Source organism: Amphibalanus amphitrite, unplaced genomic scaffold (assembly GCF_019059575.1).
Source record: "Amphibalanus amphitrite isolate SeventyFive unplaced genomic scaffold, NRLGWU_Aamphi_draft 000821F_arrow, whole genome shotgun sequence".
In the NCBI taxonomy this organism is placed as follows: Eukaryota; Metazoa; Arthropoda; class Thecostraca; order Balanomorpha; family Balanidae; genus Amphibalanus; species Amphibalanus amphitrite.
In genome coordinates this window covers 310237-330020 of record NW_024882315.1, presented here as the reverse complement: position 1 = coordinate 330020, position 19784 = coordinate 310237, and the positions used below count along the sequence as shown (strand labels likewise).

Below are 19784 nucleotides of genomic sequence, written 5' to 3'. Positions count from 1 at the left end.
TGATCTGTAGTGGGAATTGGATGCTTGCCGGTAGTAAGCAGCTGGCTCACATTACTGGCATTGTTTGTATCTGTAACTGTCTCGTATAACTATAGCCTGTTGATCGTTAGCCACTGTTGTTGTTAGCCACACATCATCTTGAGTAAACTGGAACGGTTGGCACCACCTGCGACTTCTGACGTGTCCTCGGTCCTGTGGTCACACCACTGAAGAAGGCACGAAATGTCATGTCGTCAGCCGCAATTTATGCACCACGCCTTTGACGGTGGCTCGTTGATGGTCTGTGTGTGACCGGTCTCCCGTGTTCCGCAGTGCCCAAGTTTCCCTCACCATTGGTATGTGACCCCAGGGTGTGACTCGACACCGTGCCCGCAGTGCCCTCGCTGCATGGTATGTGACCCGACACCGTGCCCGCAGTGCCCAAGGTGCCGTCGCTGCTGGTGGCCACTGATAAGGAGGAGCTGAACCTGCGGCGGTACCGCGTCATCGGCGGACTCATCCACTTCGACCTGCTGCACATTCCGCCACAGCCTAAAGTGGTCGGCGTCTGGACACTGCGCGAGGGTGAGTGGCTGGGACGCTTCCCTGCCTCCCTGCCTCCCTGCCTCCCTGCCTTCCTCCCTCCCTGCCTCCCTCCCTGCCTCCCTCCCTCCCTCCCTCCCTCCCTCCCTCCCTCCCTCCCTCCTCCCCTCCTCCTCCTCCTCCTCCTCCTCCTCCTCCTCCTCCTCCTCCTCCTCCTCCTCCTCCCCTCCTCCTCCTCCTCCTCCTCCTCCCTCCCCCCCATTCCCCCGTCCGCCGAGACAGGACGAGCGGGGACGGTTCGCCGCGGTCGTGTCAGCTGTTTGCTGATGACGATTACATGGTAAATAGGAACTGACTGGGTCAGTCACACGGCTGGAAGCGTCCATGGAGGTTGTGGAACAAGATCCCGCGTTGTACTCAGTGGCACGGTCGGACCACCGAAACTGTCAGTGTTGTGTGTCGGAACGTCAGGAGGTATGATGACTTGGTGTTGATAGTCGCCGACCTTGGTTAACAGGGGAGGGGGGGGCGGAGGAGAGGGTAATTGATAACATCGAGTAAGCATTACCGAGCTTTGGATGAATACTGCAGAGTTTTCACCACATCGTACCAACTACCTATTACCTATTTGTTATATACCTACCTCTAATTTTCTTCCCGTGTGACATAGGTATTGGTAATTTCGGAGGCAGCTTGCTGTTTTTTCTCGGGTTCAATGTGGCCAATATTGAATGTCTACCAAGAGCGAAAGCTAGAGCGTAGAGCGCCTTTTACCTACTTTTAGCTTCCGCGTGCCTTTTGCTCTTGGGCTTATCAATGATCTCATATATTGCCAGCTCAAACGGCGCCCAAAAGGTGCGTGCCAATTGTTAGCATCACACGCACTTTCTACAGCAACGATTGTCGGAGATCAATCGTCAAAGCTTTGCACGACCAAATGCTAGACGGAACTGTCATATTGCTCCGAAATTTTCATATGGATTCAGTCGACCTATTCACGTCTCAGAAGTCAACTTAAGACCGAAGTCAAAGCATTTGTGTATCCTACTTTTCTTTGACGCCATGGGGAGATGTAACGCTGAAAGAACAATTTCTGCGATTACGATAATCATTCTTGTCTAGCTGCGAACGTCACTTATCATGATGACTCTTAACGTCACTCATCTTATCTTTATATAGCCCGTCAAACGGCCTATCTTTCACGTAACCTGGCCGTCTGCCACGTGACGATGGGTCGGGCGGCGCCATGCAGTCGCCGGTCCGCGCGGTGGGCTGCACAATGCACAGGCCGTGGGACGCAGCCGGCCTAAACGGAGCCGCGCCCGGGGCACTGGCGGCCGCCGGCCGGCGCAGTTTTACATCGCTAATCCCGACCGGCCGTGTTGACGACGGGGGCGGACAAAGCCACCGCATGCGGACGCGACTTTCATCACCAAATCAAAGCGCTCGGTAATGGCTGGACAGCGGCGCGCGGCGGCTGTTGGGAGGCCGGCGCGCGGCGCAAACGGGCACCGACTCGGCCGCTGTACTGACTGGGTGCCCGCTGGGGAAATGTCCAAATGGGACCGGGATACTCGGAGCCGATCGCGTGGGAGGTGCGGACAATCTGTGTTCTTTGTATGTGTAGAGGTTTTCTTATAACACTGTGAACATGGTTGATGTGCATTTTGCAGCGTGCACATATCCATAGCACACTTGCCTATTGGTTTGTTAGACATACATTTTTTTTACAGTGCTCTACACATTTGTCGTCACTTTGGGTAGGTAATTACGTCCGACGACAGCGACCAATTGATGCGTCCTAGAATCGTGATTGCATCGGAGCTGATGCCGCCAGAGCATCATTGATTTCAGCGAGCCGAGTGGTGTGAGACCAGTGATATAAATTTATGTAAATCCGGGAATGCATTTGGACTGTACCGGCCAAGTGCTGAATATTCTCGCTGGTCGGTAATCCAATCGGTCGGTGGTGCCGAGCGAATGTGACCGGCGTTCGGCCGCTCTCGATCCGTGCACGGCCGGTGTCGTTGGTATGCCGCCGGACCGCGGCGGTCGCGGAGGGCGACACACGGGTGCTCGTCGCAGGATCAGTCGCGACAGACCCCACTGAACTGTGGACACGGCAGGCCCGCGGCCCGAGTCGCCCCGGGCGGAGATACGGACGGTGGACTGGGGCTGATTGGTTACACGCCAGGGGAGGAATTTGTGATGAAGTGGACATCCAAGTTGATAGTGGAAAGGCGACTAGCGAGAGTTCCTTCATAGCTTTCTTTTTGATGCACGATAATGTAATACCTACTTAGTTATGTACATTGTTTGCAATTTTCAAGCTTCTCCCTAAATAACTATTTTTTTTGGGGGGGGGGGAGTTTGTGGATGCCCAATGCCCATGTCCATGTTCGATGCCCGCATATAGGACTATAGGAGCCATGCTGGTAAATCTCACATCACCATGGTTTTACACAAGCCTTGATGTCAAACCATGGCCTTAATATATGATGAATGATGATGAATCGGTGGCCATGTCTGACCCCCACCCCCACCCCACCCCGTACACCGACAGTGTGCGAGCCCCGCACGGTGCGTCGGTTTCCGTTCCGGGCCGACTACCGGCCCCCGCCTCCTGCCGACGGACTGACCAGCCGGCGCCGCGAGCCCGAGGAGATCGAGCGAGAGATACGCCAGCAGGAGGCCGAGATGCAGAAACTCATCTCCACCAGCGTCGAGTGAGTGGAACCGGTGGGACTGTGTTGTTTGGGGATGACTGAGCGACGGCCGGGTGTCATTGTTGCCTGTTGGGTGTTTAGAGATGACCGAAAGAGGGAGAGGGGGGGGGTTTGTAAGATGCCAGATGGGTGGTATGTGGGTGTAATGCCGTAATGGTGATGCCAATTGCCAGCAGGTTAATAGTTTATTTATTTCGTTTGACGCTGGACGCCATGATATCGCTAAAATTCAATGCGAATGTGGTAGTAGATAGGGCTATGATGATTGCATGATTCAGCTATATTGGCCCGTGTTGGAGAGGGAGGATATTTCTGATATGGCCACGTCCTATTCCCCGAGTCACTGTCCGGCAGAATGACACTTACTTGTCTATAAAAAACTATATTCTGGCTGAGTGGATGTGCTGTAAGAAATATAGGACAGGAAGCAGCCCTATCGTAAAATGAAACAAATTGATCATCGTAACGCCGGGTTGATGCGAGGAGCTAATGTTTTATTCGCATATGTTCCGGCACAATAGGTTCAGAAGACAATCTCTGGCGTTCTGTTTACAGTGCAGTTGACACCTACACCCCATTCGAAGAGCAGTTTATTGTCAACGTCCATTACTGTGAATCGACTTTCATGTTCGATGCCTTAGGTGCACCACCCGACTGCGAGTCCGACACCAATGCACTGGGTGTTTTTGATGTCGACGCTACTCGATTGTGCCGGTCACACGCGTCCATATTCCACCCGGAACAGACAATACCGGGCACACTTACAAAGCTCATTTCGATGTGTGCTACTCGCGACGCCCGCGCCCCGCAGTGCAGTGAGTGGGCACGCCCCAGCAGTCCGTAGCGGCCCGTCCGTCGTTGCTAGTGACGGATTGTCAGTGTCGGCTCCGCGTGCGATACGGCCGCCTAACACGGGGTTACGCTCGCGGGGTGACGGCTGAGATGACACAACTGCAACCATCCGTCCGCGGCCCGACGCCGTAAATAAACGGAGCTGCACGGCCAAACCGTCCCGGGGACTGGCTGAGAGATTGGCCGCAGGGCTGGGACTGCATTGGGAAGAATAACGGGAGATAATTTCGGTTTCTCTTGTGGAAGCGTGAATGCTGAATTATTATTGGCATCTTTGTAACTTACTGAAAGTTTGTTTGTTGCATGTTGAAACTGATCAATGATCATTCATTTGTACGCCAGACATGCAAAAAAAAAAAATAGTGCCACCCCAACCAATCTCACCAAATGATCATTCATTTGTATGCAAGACATGCCAAAAAAGGTAGTGTGCCACCACCAACCAATCTCACCAATTCCAACTAAAAAAAGCTACTGCCACGCCTCTATCGCCGGCTCTTCTTCCATTCCTCATCTCGTCGTCACCTCCCGTCGTCTCGTGTCTCCCTCCCACCGTCCACCCTGATTTCTTTCTCCCCCTTCCTTCCTCCGCTTCCGCCGGGTCCTCGGTTGGGATGGATGGCTGGCCAAAGTTGCCCCGCAAGTTTCGCACCAAACTGGCAAGCTGCATAGTAGCCGCACATAACGCGCCAGCGGCCGGCAGCCGACGGCGCTGTGGCTGGTGACGTCATCCCACCGGCAGCCGCCGCCGCTTGTTATGGGCGTCTACTGAGCAGCGTAGGGTTGGGTACGTCCTGCACGGGGCATTTCCCTGTTTTTGTCGAGTTGCGTAGGGCGAATTCGTCGTTGCGGCGCAGTGCGACCATAAATCGTTCCCCGCTGATGTGAACGCCACTTTGAGGGTGGGACGGAGGGCCGGGGGAGGGGCTAGCCGTCTCGCGGGGCGGAGCAGTTATCGGCGAGCCCCGCCGCCGCCGGTGACGCGTCGTTCGGCGGTGTCGAGTCACCACGGCCGCTTGTAAAAACGACGGCACAGATAGAGAGCTCACAACAACATGGTGGACGGCCGGCTGGGGTCGGTGACGGTGCCGCAATGGCGACTCGGGTCTCGGTGCGGGTGGCCCGGGAGATCAGCGGCCCGTGGAGCTGGGACTGGCCTGATGATGGCCAGTGAGTGACTGGGGTCCATCGTTTCCGAGAGCCTCTGCACCTTCCGTCGCATCGACGCCTGATGCGAGATGGGAAGGAAGGAGACCGACCGCCTTCGCGTTCGGCTGTTTTCCTTTTGTATTTTTGTTGCCATACCGTCTTAGACCAAGCAGGCTCTTTTCATCATCCGGGACTAAACTTTCTATCCTTTCTTGGGCGTTATGAATCGCTGATGCCAGTCGGATAATCCTTTGCTGAGGGAGGCTTCATCCAATGACACTGGGGCGGTCTCGATGTCCAATGCCTTCTACGCTGTTTGTTTTTGCTTGACTCTCCATCGAGTTTCGTTTCCTTAGAAATGTTTTCAACATCCTGCATCTGATCTTACCAAGTGCATCATACACCCTCAGTTCCCCTTCCATCCTGTCCTTCCCCATCCTCACCCCGCCTCCTCTCGTTCCTCAGCGAGGTATCCTCCCAGCCGGCGGTGGGGGAGGCCGGCGCGGTGCCGGCGGCCGTCTCGGAGAGCCGCGGCTCGGTCTCGGCCTCAGAGACGGCCTCGGCGCGCTCCGTGAGCCGCTCGGCGCGCCGATCGCTGAGCCGCACCGGCAGCAGGGTGTCCCGGGTGCGCATCTCGGCGGCCGGCGACGGCTCGGAGCGCGACACGGAGCTGTCGCCGGTGCCCGAGCCGACTGTCGAGCTGCCCGAGCCGCCGCAGCCCATCGACTACGCCCTGGAGGTGGCCGACCGGCCTGAGGACTTCCCGCTGGTCGAGACCCGGTATGGCTGAAGACTGGGAGGGAAGGAGAATGTGGTATTGGTAAGATATGGTATATGTATATGGTATCAGATAGTCCAGAATTGGAGGATCAAAAGCATGCGATAGCATGCTTTTGCATCCGGAAATTCCCATTGGTGGGTCGCTGAAAAAAAAGTTCGGCTGAGCCTGTTTGTCAGTATGTATGTATGAGTTTGTCCAAGCTTTTTTGGACCTGGAGTCAAAATGTGTGGACCGATCGAGACCAACGTGGTACCGTTCGACTCGTCACCGGCGAGGTAAACTTTTGGTGCTGGCCTCGGTTCGCTCAGTGCTTCGTGGCACATGCTATTCCACTTCAAAGTTTCGGTGACACGAAATTTTTTGTCAAGGCTACAGGTCAACCCGAGGTCACGGACAAAGCCACACTGGCGGGACACATCGGTAACACCTTGAACCAGTTTCCAGGGGGGTCACCGTCTGCGAGGGGTGCAGGCTGCACGTGCTGGTGGCGGAAAGCCGTTTTGACGTGAGGTCCTCTGGCTCAAAGAAATTTTGAGCTATCAACTTCAAAATCGGTTCAATTGTAGTCCCAGGCAAGGCCTCCAAAATAGTGCACATTTGGTTGAGCTAAACTCTGTGGTGCATGAGCTATGCACGTGCAAGCCGATTGCACCCCTTCGTACGTTGCCACGCCTGCAGGGTAAACGGTGGCTCTAACTGGTTCAAAACTTGCAGGTCATAAGAAAAAATGCATTGAATCTTGACATTTCGGCGAGATAATATCCGAGGGGTGCAAGCTGCGCGTGCGGGGGGCGGTTAACGGTTTTGACGATGGATCCTCTGATCACGGGAAACGTCGAGATAGCGACACAAAAGTCGGTACACTGATAGAACTAGACACATGCTACAGGATGCTATGAAAATGACTGCACTGGGGTGCCTGGGACATGAACTATGCACGTGCATATCTTACTGTAGGTAGATATCCACACCAATCTCACGTGCTTTCAAGCATTTTTGGGATGTTTCGGTTGGTTTCAGGTTCAGTCCAAGCTCAGTCTGGGTTTCGGTGGTTTGGCCCGGTGTGTGCCTTCAGTACCGTACCTCCAATTCTGGCCCAAGGTAACGCAAGAGCGCTGCCGGCATCTAGTTATAATATGTGGTACATGATTATATTTGAGTGCAGAGAGAGTGATTCACAATTATTTTTGAAAGCTAAATATATGAATGGCTCTGAGATAATGAGCTCGTGTTGCGCCGGTCCTTACCGAGCTGTAACCGCCTGCGTTGGTTATTTCTGTTGCTTTGAGGTATGGGGTTATATAATATATATGTTACAGTTTATACGCTGATGAACGGGACTAACGTGAGTCTTTATAATTGGGTATGACCCGCCTCATCCAACGACTTGCTCCCTGTTTCGAAACATCCCTTCGGATAAATTTGACCGACAACATGGACAGGTATCCCTACATAATATGTATCTTTTTGTCGCATGACGATGCTGAATAAACAATAATAATAATAATAATAATAAACCACTCGAAATGCGTCAATCAATCGTACCTACAGGTTACATACAGGGAGTGCATTTCAGAGCACTGAGTTATGTTACAAATGGCCGTTTCGTGTATTTTTATACATGTATCCTGCAACTTAACAACGCGCCTTAGACATAACCTACCCCTTCTCTAAAACGGTAAAGAATTGGGACCTGTTGTGCCTTAAGCCCCGGCCGACATGCCTGTTTGTTTCTGCATAAATTCTACAAACGCGTCCGGTCGCCGGCTCGGTGTGTCCCTGTTCGACGCCGGTTTTGATGAAGGGGTTGCATCTCGACCGGTATCGACTGCGATCAGCTGGTACGCGGGTTCGTCGGGGTGCGCTGGGTCCCGCGGGGATGACCGTCTCCCCAGCTCGCTTGGCAAACGACGTGCCGAGCCGGGCCGGGCGGGTAGATCCGACCACCAGCCTACGAGTGCATACATGGCTATGTACACGTTGGAGCCGTGCGTCTGCTAGGCTTAGTGGAATCGGTAGCTGCGCGTTGTATCCATAACGCTGCCCTTGACGCGGTCCCAGGCATCCCGAAGAGATGCTGCATTTGACAACACTCCGACTATCTGTCATGCTTTGAATGTGATGGTGTATGTATGGTCTGCCGAACTCACGACACTCGTTCGCTCTACCTTATCGATAAGCTGTCTGCGACTCTGACGTTTATAATCGACTGTTGACTGTGTCGGTCGTTTGTGTTCACGTTATACCGTGTCACCGTCTATGGCTGTCTGTCAGTCGTATCTCCTCACGCGCAGTGCCCCGAGACGACGCGTGGTTCGAGCCGCCGTTCTTCGTCCTTCGTCCCTGGGACGAGGACAGGTCGTGCTGGAGCACCGAGGGCTTCTACGACACCCGGTACAACGAGGACCTACGCTGCAGGTCGTGGCCGGCTTGTCGCTGAGACCGCTAGAACAGTTCACATCTTAACGCTTATTTTGGCTTGTTTTTAGAATAACATTCGATGACACTTCGCATTTGATGACACTAACGTGCAACGCTATAGTAGCGCTAGTTCAGTTCATTTGCCAACCGCAAATAACGCTGGCTGGAAGGAAATGTACGAATAGCTGACGAATCACGTTACAGATATGAAACCGGTCGGTGGTTCCTATCTTGGGTTGAGTGGCTGTCCATCCCTGTTGATGATAGGATGACTGTGGGCTGAGCTGTTAATTTTGCCGTCCCAGGCCGGTTTCCCTGGCAACTGAGTGCGTGTGTAGCGCTAGGAGGCTCTGATAGTGCCGTCACTTCACCGACGCTGCTAAGCTCTGGCTTCTATTCCTATATGCTTATTCAGCTTTCGCATAATGATGAAACTCCTTCAGCTTCGGTGACGCAAAATACTATGCAACCCCGGTATCTAGTGACGTGGTGTACTTACTAGTTGCTAAATATGTGGCGCGTGTTACGCGGCTGAATTGGCTGTTGGGGAATCGGGGTTGTCATATTACTACTTCTGCAATATGACACTGTTGTGATTCACATCCTTTACAAATACGCACGCACGCACACTCCCTGCTCTGCTTGGCCCGGATTCGGTAAAATTGGCCTCCTTTGCGCTACCGCCGACGACGCTTTCAGTGACGTTTCTGCTGGCCTTTCCCGGCCTGGGTGCCGGTGCGGTGGTCACGTTACCATTCGGCAGGATCGCTATGGCGAGAGCCCGCAAACCAGCGTCAAAGTTAGACGGCGGTACGGCATCGTTAGTCGGTGCGGTGCTAGCAATCCATGCACGCCGCGCCGAGTGGCTTAGCTCGATCAAAGCGGGATAGACGGGAAACATCGGGAAAAGTTCGGTTTACTGCCACTGTGTTTCAGTCTGCAACCCGTGCAATGTGCATGTTGCGAGGTATCCTGGTCACTAAGGCCTGCGCAAAATCTGTTGACGGACCTTTAATGTATATAAGGGCACTTCTTCGACCTTTTACACATCTTTTGGTGCTGTTTGATAGATTGTGAACCTTTGAATAATTAACGCAGCTTGAACATTCTCAACTTCAGGCCTGCAGTTTGGTATGCATATGGATGGTATGTTCGCAGCTCTGCTTTCCTACTGCTAGTGACTAGAGGCGGCAAAATGTGGACCCGAGGCAGGGTCCAAAGAACCGGGTCCAGACCGGTTCCTGGAAATTTTATGACGGGTCCAACCGGTCCTACCATAACTATACATCCTGCACACTACACATGATTGCAAAATATCAAGTGAATGGAAAGAAAACATTTGCTGATGTATATGTTTTCTTAGCACAATGTAGCTCATAAGGTATTCCCAGTGAGAAATAGGCTGCTTTACATGATGCAACCAATGATACCTACAAATAGTTTGTATTAATTGACGTTTGGGGAACGGGTCCGACTGGTTCCGATTTCAACTTAGACCGGGTCTGACTGGTTCCAGAAATGTCCAGACGGGTCTGGTTCGAGTCTAGTTCCCAAAATTTTCATCATTGCCACCTCTACTATTGACCCTCGGCATGTTTTTCCTCCGCTTAGCTGCTGAACCACGACTATTATTTCAAATGATGTGGGTTCACAATCGTCATCAGCGTTCATTTTTAACGCGTTATGCTCACAACTGGTATACTTGGCGACCTAAATCACCTAAATGGACCCATTATAGACCGATGTAAACAACATTGTCGCATAGTAGATAGGCTTATTTGGGCTCGTCATTTATTTCGGTTCACTCCGGGGACTCGCTGTCTGTAGCAAAATGTAGCCGTTGAGGGCAGTTATAACCGTCATCGTCATTCTTCCTGGTAGTCATACATAAACACAACAATGGAATGCGCAGTAATGTCGAATGTGTGATTCTTGTCGCATTTTACTTTTGCCTTGCAATCCACTCATCGATCACAATCATTGATATGTCATGTATGGATTGGACGTGCGGCAGCTAAGACGAGGTTACATGTGCACCAGTCGTAGGTCATCTGTGTCATTCGTATAACCGATATAACAGCACCATATCCAGTAATCCACAGTGCTTTTTCATACACATATGGGTGTAGACAAGTGGTTCTCATTTCGAACCCATCGCCGCCCTGCTGTCATGTTTCCCGTTCCCGTTGTGTGCGGCAGGCGCGCACACTGCGTCTGGGTCTGTTCGGGCTGGCCGTGAACCGCTTCTCGAACCTCCCCTACCAGAACTGGTCGTACGCGCCGACCGGACCGGCCTCGGCTGAACTGAACATCACCGCCGCCGTGGCCGGCGTCCGCATGGCCGTCAATTATGGGCGCGCGTCGCACAGGACGGAAACGCGCTGATAAAGGAGGTGCAGACTTTGTGAAGTTATTCTGACTCGTAACTCAGCGTAACTTGACTTCGAGCAACTCAGGCACTCTGATGAACTTCGGTTGATATGTTTCAGGACGATCTGGTGAGCCTGTGTGAGGTCACTGGCGGCTCCAGCAACTGCCTGGAACAGTACTACGATAAATTTATGAAGCCGGAGAAACTCATTCAGGTGAGAAAGCGCTGGGCGAATAGTTCGGCCCGCTCGTACCGTACAAGCGGTGCGTGTCGTTGCATTGGTGAGCTTGTCAATGGGCCACATATGCGTTTAAACATATGCGAATAGTTAGGACAATGTTGCATATGCGGTATGCCTACACAGCCCTACACAGCCCTATAGGCATTGGTGTCTGCCGATTGCTCTCTTCGCGATAGCTGGTTCTAAGTCTTCATGTCTTCCCTCATTTCCGGTCTTATGGTGAAGATGGCTCACCAATCCATTAGAAGTTTCAGACCCCATCTTTCGACCAGCAACAGCCTGCCTTGCTACCTTACCTGAGCCCTCTACTCTCTCAAATCAGTCGAACAATACACGTGCCTTCCGCCACACCGGCCCATTCCGCCTCCAATCCCTTCCATCCCAATGGCGGAGTCGGTTTTACACCGCGCTGATGGCACGCACCAGTCTTCACTCGGCCGGGCTGGCCGTGCCGCCTCACCTCTGGTGCCGGTGCGGGTAACGAGCCGCTCAGCCCTCCTCTCCCGTAATCCGGGCTCCGCCTGTGGGTCCTGAGTAACGGCGCTCCTCCCAGTGCCAATAACCTGGCCGCTGACTCGACAGCACCGTGCGTGCTGTATGACCCGCCGTACGGTGTGGAATACAGTGTCTTACGGCGAAATACCTCCGAGCTGAACGTAGACAAGCGAGAGTGATGTACTGAGAGACTCCCGGAGCAAGTAATCTTGCCCGAAGCCAGCGGCGGTCGACTGATTTCCATGGGAACGGCTCGGGAGCTTCGCTAGACTGAGGATCAAGCCGGGATGTAGGCTGTGAAGAAACTAGCCAGCGTACTGGGATCCTGGTTGGCCCAGTTCAGACAATTATTAGCCAGTTTATAGGCTTACCTCGGATTAGTGTCTGATATAAGCTTTGCTCATCGTCACGGGTAATGGCTTAATTTCGTCATCTGAATGAAAATGTCTCCGCTTCAACTCACTCACACTCACGGCAAATGAGATTCATTAAAGCTAGGGCATTCACTTCTATAGAATTTCACTGACTTTTGGGTCGATAAGATCATTTCGATTTCAGCTGCATTTGTATTGTGATTTGCGCTTACTCGTGAATGCCTAAGAAACAGGAAGTGAAAAATCGAACTGGGAAGACGCCTTGAAAGGAATGTGCGAATTGTGGAGTTGGATAATGCTAGATACTAATTGTGATCATTTTGTATTTACGGTGGACGCGTCTCGCAGGACGTTTCTGTGTGGTTGCTACACACACATGGTGTATTTATTACGAAGTAATCGACCTAGCCGTGAATCCATGCTTGGTTCTTGAACAATGTTCTTGATTTCGCTGCAGCAAGCTATACTACTCCCTAAATAAAAGCAGAGCTCAGTCAATCGAATGTCACCCTCCACTGACGCAGCGGTGCCGGCTCCTCCCGGTGCAGACGCTGCAGCGGCACGGGCTGGACCTGTTTCCCGAGGAGGACTCGTACCTCTACATCGAGGGAACGTCGCTGAAGCACCAGCCGTGCGAGAAGCACCTCTACTGGTGCATGGCGCTGGTGGGCAACGCGTACGGCTTCAGCTCGAGCCGCTGGAACCTGCTGGCCGGGGCTGAGAACCTGGTGCTGCAGTTCAAAGAGATGCTCAGCGAACAGCTGCAGGTAGGTCAGATGGAGTGAAGAGGGTCTGCTGTGGCCTGTGGGGTGCGCGGGGAGGAAAAAGAAACGGAGCCGCGTATGATCAAAAAGAGAAAAACTTAGCTTACCTATATAGGATACCAAGGTTTGTGGACTATGGTTTGAAAACGGCTTAACGGTATTTTGGTATTTTATATAAAAATACTGTGATAACGTTCAGCCATAATCTAACGATATAATAAAAAAATATAGCAGATATAGCATTGCAATATTTTAATGAGCATAGCAAACGTCCCTTCTGAGCACCCATATTCCCGGTCCCTCCCTGCAGGGTAACCCTGCACTGCTGCTGGTACGGCCGCGCAAAACCACCATTGTGGAATGTGGCGAGACCAGCCAGGGGGAGTGACCAGGAGGCGCCAGGAATGCCGGTGAGTGCCCGCATCACGTGTAAATTCGTGGCGAGACCAGCCAGGGCTGGAGTGACCAGGAGGCGCCAGGAATGCCGGTGAGTGCCCGCATCGTGTGTAAATTCGTGGTGAGACCAGCCAGGGCTGGAGTGACCAGGAGGCGCCAGGAATGCCGGTGAGTACCCGCGTGTAGTTCATTCAGCGTACACTTAGGTAGGTAACCTGACAATCGTACGCCAACACAACAAACGGGAACAGTCGAGCCTTGGACTCTGTCGAAGTGTGTCAAAAAAGGTTAATGTCACTTGTCCGCTATTCTTTACTCGAATGAAACTTAGTTGACAGTAACGTCGTCTGTTGCTTATTTTTATTGACCTTCCGTAAGTCCGTTTTCAGTAGTTCGATCAGCGATTTTCCCAACGGTGGTGGCATGATCTCCCCTGTTACGCATGCATTATGTAAGTACACTGCTCATGTCCCCCGGTCCTCGTCCCGCGTCGGTTCGCGGTAAGTCGGGAGGACGGGATTCCCGTCCACCGATCGGGCGGTGCCGTCTCCGGATCACGTCGGCAACTCATCAGTCCTCGTCTGCTCCGGAGGTCGGTCTGTCTCAACAATCAGCCCGGGGTGGCACGCGACGCCGACCCGACCCCGGCCCGAGCAGGTGCTCCCATTGAGGAGTGGTACTGGTGGCGGGTGACGTCCTCCGGGCTAGGGAGGCATGGTGTGCGACGATAGTTTACTTGCTTCCATCTCACCTTAATGAATAATTTTTCGAATTGATTTTTTAGTTTTTAATTTAACGTATCACTGCGTCCTAGCATCGCATGAATCCTGACTGACAGGCCTTTCGAAATGAAATTATGTACGTGACGAATGCGCACCTTTTTTTGCTGCACAGTTCTTTTCTGACTAGTTAATTATCTCAAAGTGCTGGTTCTCGGCAACGCTAAAAACGGCAAACAATCCTATACTGAGTTCAAAAGCGCTGCACTGGCGCTACAGTTAACAGTCCACACCAGCTTCCAGCACGTTTGATAAAAAGCAATAAAACATTATGCCGGACCTGGAGAATACAAGGATTGTCAGCTTTTTGAAATGCGCTTAGCATTGTGGTGTGTTGGCGTATGTGACGTAGAGCATGCAAATTGATAATTAATGTCGACGGGCCGGGTGATGTCCGGGCCAGGGCTTTTCGTTCCAACTGCGTTTGCCTTCTCCGTTCATTTCGCTAAGAGCGGCGGGCGGTCTGTCGCGGCGCAGATTTTGATCCGGGCGCGGCTGTGTCCGGCCCTCCGTCTGCCCCCGGGGCTCAGGGCGGGGCGTGTTTACCGGCGGCGCCCGCACGGCCGTGACGCCCCCACACGGCTGGCGTGACTGTCAGTCGGCGCGAGAGTAACGACATACGCACGGCCAGCGGCCGTCGGCGCCCCCACGCACGCACCCTTCTCCCCGCGCGGCCGCCGCCGGTCCCGACAGCGGCCTCCCTCCCCGGCCCCGGCACTTCCTAACGGTCTCCGATAACAGCAGGTGCGCCGGCTGCAGACGTTCCCCTGGCAAACAACTGATCGCCCATGCAGGTCAATGGTCGGTGGGGGAGGGGCGACCAGAACCGCGGCTAAGTGGAGAAGTGAGTAGTGGCTGGTCGGTAGCCAGATGCGTACTAACAAGTGTGGGCGGTGGATCGGTGGCTAGGGCGCCCAGACGATGCGCTTCGAGTCGTTTCGTCCCTGCTATTCCGCGATTATGTGTGGTATTGTTTCTGTGATCGAACATATAAAATACAAGCCGGTAGATGTCCTTACATAGTTCGGTATTGTATGAGCGCAATCAATCAAGTTTTGACAAAAGCTCAATGAGCAGGCACATTTCTTATTTGTTTTGAGACGACTGGAAGTGCTAAATGTTTGAATGTCCACAAAACACACGCGCTTCAATGCGCAACACGCATTAGTGTTGACTAGGCGTATTTTGTTAACACTCATTCAAATACCAAACATGTTCACTCATAATTCAAAGTTCGTTATTGATATTGCAGTTGTTGTGACCCTCGTGACAAACGGTGAGGGCCGAGAGAGGGCTACATTAGAACGAAATCTCCCTCCTACGACATTGCCGAAGGCGATGCCGTGCCAGATGCCGGTCAGTCCCGTTGTGCCAAGAAACAGAGGAGGTCGGACCGAGCGGGAGGGCGGCGCCGGCCGAGTTACGATATCACGTTGTTCGATCGTGCCTTGAGAGCTGAAATAATGAATTTGCAGATCTAGTGCATGCGCTCCACTCACATTCGCTAAGGTGTTGAAATATTGAATGTGTTAAAAGTAGTTAATTTATTGAAAGTAAACACCTGCATTCCTAAGTAAAAATTTGTAACGATAACCTGTAATAAATGGATTTGTGTTAGCATAGATGTTAGTCATGATCCATGGCCATGGATGAAATATCGCTGGAGTTTTACGGATGTTTGAATAATCTGTATCCTACCTGAGACATAATTGGATTCACAGTTCGCAACAGACTTCGCAAAAAGCGAGACTTTATCCAAAGTCTGCTGGAACTATGACCGTAACAAAAGTTTTGAGCGCCACAGTATCAAAGCTCCATTTTTTTTTCGTTTTATGCAAGTTCAAGGCGAATATATGATAACTTTTTGCTATGAATCATTATCCTGAAGTAGTGCAAGGGTGCATCTTATCCCGGAGGGTGGGAAAGACGCCCCCTGGCGTTGGGGAAGATGCCCCCCTTAGTATAAGTGGCCGAAATGGGCACATGAATAGCCTGAACGAATCAGTTCCCTTCTAGCCTGTGGTAGACACTTAAACGCCATCGTAAGGGCCCTCAAAAGTCGTCGTGAGGGGTTTCAGAGGTCATCGTGAGGGCCATCATAGTCCAGCGCGGCCAAACAAGCCTCCGTGGTGGCACGTTCAAAGACTGTTGTGGGACCCTTATCATGAGGCTGGGCCCTCAAGACCATCATGGGGACATCAGATGCCAGCGCGGCCCGTGAAGCCAGCGTGGGAGCCCCCAAGAATGCTGTGAGAGGTCTCTGAGCCATTAATGGGGTCCACAGAGGCCATCGTGAGGACTGAGGGCTCTCAGAGTCAGATGCCACCCAAAAAGTCGGTGTATTGGCCGATAGACCGGCATGGGGAGCAGCTGACCGTATTGCACTCTCAGTAATCCCAAATCGCCCTTTGTCTCTCACCACAAGTATGTACTAAGAGATTCGACAGGTTTCTTGAAGGGCAGCCTACGGATTTAGGGGGGCGTCTTTCCCCATCAGGTCAGGGAGCATCTTTCCCCAAGATACCGAATGGACAATTAATCAGTACAATTTGTTAGCACTCAAACTAAACCCTTTACCAAACTGGTTGGGACACAGTACACGCATGTGAATGCATCACTGCAATAGCAAAGTGCATACAAATTACTTATCTTCTTTGATATTCACAATGTTTTGACACCAATTCTTTTTTTTTTTTGAAATCAGCAAATATAAAGCATGCAGCCACCAGCCCACCGTTGCCCAACTAAACTTGGCAATTTTTTGTGCAGCACACAATGAAGCCTTCCGCTTTACGCTAAGAGCATTTAAGTTCGAGGTTTTATGCTTTATTTCGCCACTAGAGGGGGTGGGGCGTCTTTCCCACCCTGGGCATTTTACCCCACTCTCCCCTACTTATGGCGGATACACACCCGTTTGTTCTAACTCACCTGTTAGGACAAACATTGAAACAAATGCGTGAATGCATGTAATCCCTACACACATGCAACTGATGATGTTGTTACGTAACCATCTTGTGATGCCGAGTTAACGTAAGCTTCAAACGTGAAAGTGTATTATGGTATCAGGTAAAGCCACCGCAACTGTGCCTGTCGTAAGACGTCACATATATAGCTACGCCAGACGCTCACATAATTATGTTTGCCTATCTCAAATAAGCCGGAAGCCCGTTTACACATACATATACCTGGATATAAGGCCGATGTCGTCCCTTCGTGCAGGACATAACATTGTAATTTGTGAATTGCGTCTCCGCCTGCGAATCGAAAGCTCGAACGCTCCATGACTTGTGACTGTAAGATGTTTGTCGTATTGTTCCTACATATGCTCTTTGTAGCCGAGCTCAATGTTTCAAATATTGTTGGATCTTTTTCTGTTGGTTTTTCGTTGTTACTGCCACAATTTGAAACTTTGATTTTTACGCTACGTTACCTTATCGCCATCGGCTTCAGATCGTGAGCACACGTGCAGGCTACGGAAAATATATTTATAAGCTGACAGGGAGGAGTTTTTTTATCGCCGTAAATAATGTTTGGGCGTATCTCTGTCTATGCGTGTTTATGTATGTGCGACTTCGTAATGCTGCAGCCTGCACCAACAGTGATTGCGAAAAGACGGAGCAACGCTCCCAGCGCTTAGCAGTAGCTGGATTTTCTGTCAGAACTCCTTGAGGATCACCTCTTCTGCAGAAAGGACGCTTTCATTCAACTGGCCCATGCACTCACCAGGCCTATTTCGTTCTACTCGTATGGAGAGATGATGTCAAAATTTACGGAGCCGTGTCGGGAGTCTGGAGGACCGAGAAACAAGACCAAGGTGTCGGCTCTGCGGCTCAGGGTGGAACTGGAGACGTATTGCCGTTTAGTACCGAAGGCACTTCTTAGGCTACGTGTCTAGCAAGCGCTGTAAACGAAGTGTTAGGTTGTGACCATTGCTTTGTCCTGGAGTAAAGAACAAGTGGCATTACCTAACGTGCTTTTACCGTCTTGCTACCAAAAGTACTGATGTTTTTATGAAAATTGAAAAGTGTATTTTAGACACTGCGAATGCAAGTTTTTCTTAGTCTGAATTGTTGTTGTATTAAATACCTACGTCTTTGTGCTTTAAAGCCTATGTATTAGAAGTATCTGTAACCGTTTGGAGAAGTGCCCTGCAGCTGCTATATATTTGAATTTCAATGCGTTTGCACCAAAAAGAAAAAAAAAAGAAAATAGAGCGAGTTGAAGAAGGCGTGAGCCGAAAGCTCCTCGAAAGTATCTGGCCTTTTTTACGATTTTCTATTTTGATTATGATAGCAGGTACTACTATGAACGTCAAACCCCTTGAGACCCCACTTTTTTGCGATAATTGTTAAATGCGTCAACTTTCGTCGACAATATTCTGGCAATGTATGTTTCAGAACCTGCCGAAACTTTTATTACTAAGGTATTTTGACGCCAAACGATTATGGAAGGTACTTCTCATTCACTCGTAATGTTAAGGTCAATTCAGGCCCGGGCAGAGGCTTGCGCTCGGCCACACTCGAGCCCCGCCACCAGCGCCATCTGCTCTAAATGCCATCTACCAGTGCCCGCTACCGCTACCAGCTACCGCCCACCATCAAGCCTGAATGGAGCGAGAGACGCGAGTGACCGGTCGCCGGGCAAGGAGCGCCGGAGGGGTAGGGCGGAGCTTAGCGCTGACGTCATTACGTGGCTCCGCCCCATGAGCGCGTAGCCTCTACCCAAACAGCAGATTCGTTCCGTGAAATTTAACATTACGATGTGAACGAGAAGTACCTTTACTAATCGTTTGGCGTCAAAATACCTTAGTAATAAAAGTTTCGGCAGGTTCTGAAACACACATTGCCAGAATATTGTCAACGAGAGTTGACGCATTTAAAAATTATCGCAAAAAAGTGGGGTCTCAAGGGGTTTGACGTCCATAGTAGGTACGGTTACTTTTTATTATATTTTTAAGCAAGTTTTTCTTCTTTAAGAGAAACAGGCAATCTGTCGTCTGTCGTGTTGCCGACCTGTGTCACCTGGTGGAGGTATGTCTGGTAATTGTCTCGTGTTGCAGTAGTTTGCCAACCTGTATCGCCTGGTGGAGGTATGTCGGTTAATTGTCCGTTGTCTGTCGTGTTGCAGTACTTTGCCGACCTGTACCACCTGGTGGAGGCCCTGGGCTCGGAGGAGGCACGCGCTCGGCTGGAGGCGGCGCCCTGCACGTTCGTCAACTGCCTGCACACGTTGTTCACCGCCACGCGACTGCTCTCCTACTCCTAGTGTGGCCACAATGAGTCAGCGCAGCGGTCCAGTGGTGCTCAGTGATATACTGCCGCTATCTGATCTCCGATCGCATCCGATCATACGCCGACGCGATTCAAGACGACTCCGGGTTTCAGCTGTGAGACGGTCAGCTGGTTGATGCTAGTCATGGTGGAGATTTTCAACTGAACCAAAGTGAAAATGGAGCAGTTTCTCTTGAAGAAGCTAACAGTAGAACGCGATGTATGTACTGTACTGATCAATGATCATGTTGTAATTTAGCAGCAGCTCGATAGGATTGATGCTCTCTTCCGACGAGGAAGCTATTGAAACTCGCTGGCTAACCTAGCTTCGCATTATTCTCTTCCGACACCTCATCGTGTGTTACCCGCTGACCTCATCTGAGATGTGCTGCTGAAGATGTGCAATAAATCGATCTCTGTACTCTGCTCCCGTCTGTTCGAACGGATGAACCGCACGGAGCTCGCTGCCGCTGACGTCACTGCACGGGTCTGGGCGGACGGACGGGTGGACGGGCCGGATCGCCGAGTGACCTTTGTCTGCCCACCCCGGCCGCTGTTCGGATTGAGTCGCTGCATTACCGGTCGTCTTCATCAGCGGCGGATCGGAGTCACGATATGCTTGCCTCCCGTGTCCCCGCCTCCG

At 51.6% G+C, this 19784-nt stretch overlaps 2 protein-coding genes across 2 annotated transcripts; both read left to right on the top strand.

The window, feature by feature from the left end:
* Positions 1-415: 415 nt before the first annotated feature.
* On the top strand, positions 416-6058 carry LOC122366642. Its single transcript, XM_043339136.1, has 3 exons — positions 416-564; positions 3086-3248; positions 5715-6058. Exons 2-3 carry the CDS (start codon positions 3220-3222, stop codon positions 6037-6039), a joined length of 354 nt encoding a protein of 117 aa, XP_043195071.1. The 5' UTR covers positions 416-564; positions 3086-3219; the 3' UTR covers positions 6040-6058.
* Positions 6059-7464: 1406 nt separating this feature from the next.
* On the top strand, positions 7465-19568 carry LOC122366634 (dynein axonemal intermediate chain 7-like). The gene is made up of 8 exons (XM_043339115.1): positions 7465-7472; positions 8305-8458; positions 10651-10794; positions 10941-11036; positions 12481-12699; positions 13007-13075; positions 13151-13183; positions 18999-19568. The coding sequence occupies exons 1-8, from the start codon at positions 7465-7467 to the stop codon at positions 19134-19136; spliced, it is 861 nt and encodes a 286-aa protein (XP_043195050.1). The 3' UTR covers positions 19137-19568.
* Positions 19569-19784: the final 216 nt, after the last annotated feature.

Excerpts from the sequence above, each read along its gene's own strand:
- LOC122366642 (XM_043339136.1), top strand. The coding sequence starts at position 3,220 with ATGCAGAAACTCATCTCCACCAGCGTCGA. Across the intron at positions 3,249-5,714 it reads CTCATCTCCACCAGCGTCGA|CGAGGTATCCTCCCAGCCGG; the intron begins GTGAGTGGAACC and ends CTCGTTCCTCAG.
- LOC122366634 (XM_043339115.1), top strand. Across the intron at positions 13,076-13,150 it reads AATGTGGCGAGACCAGCCAG|GGCTGGAGTGACCAGGAGGC; the intron begins GGGGAGTGACCA and ends GAGACCAGCCAG. Across the intron at positions 13,184-18,998 it reads AGGAGGCGCCAGGAATGCCG|TACTTTGCCGACCTGTACCA; the intron begins GTGAGTGCCCGC and ends GTCGTGTTGCAG.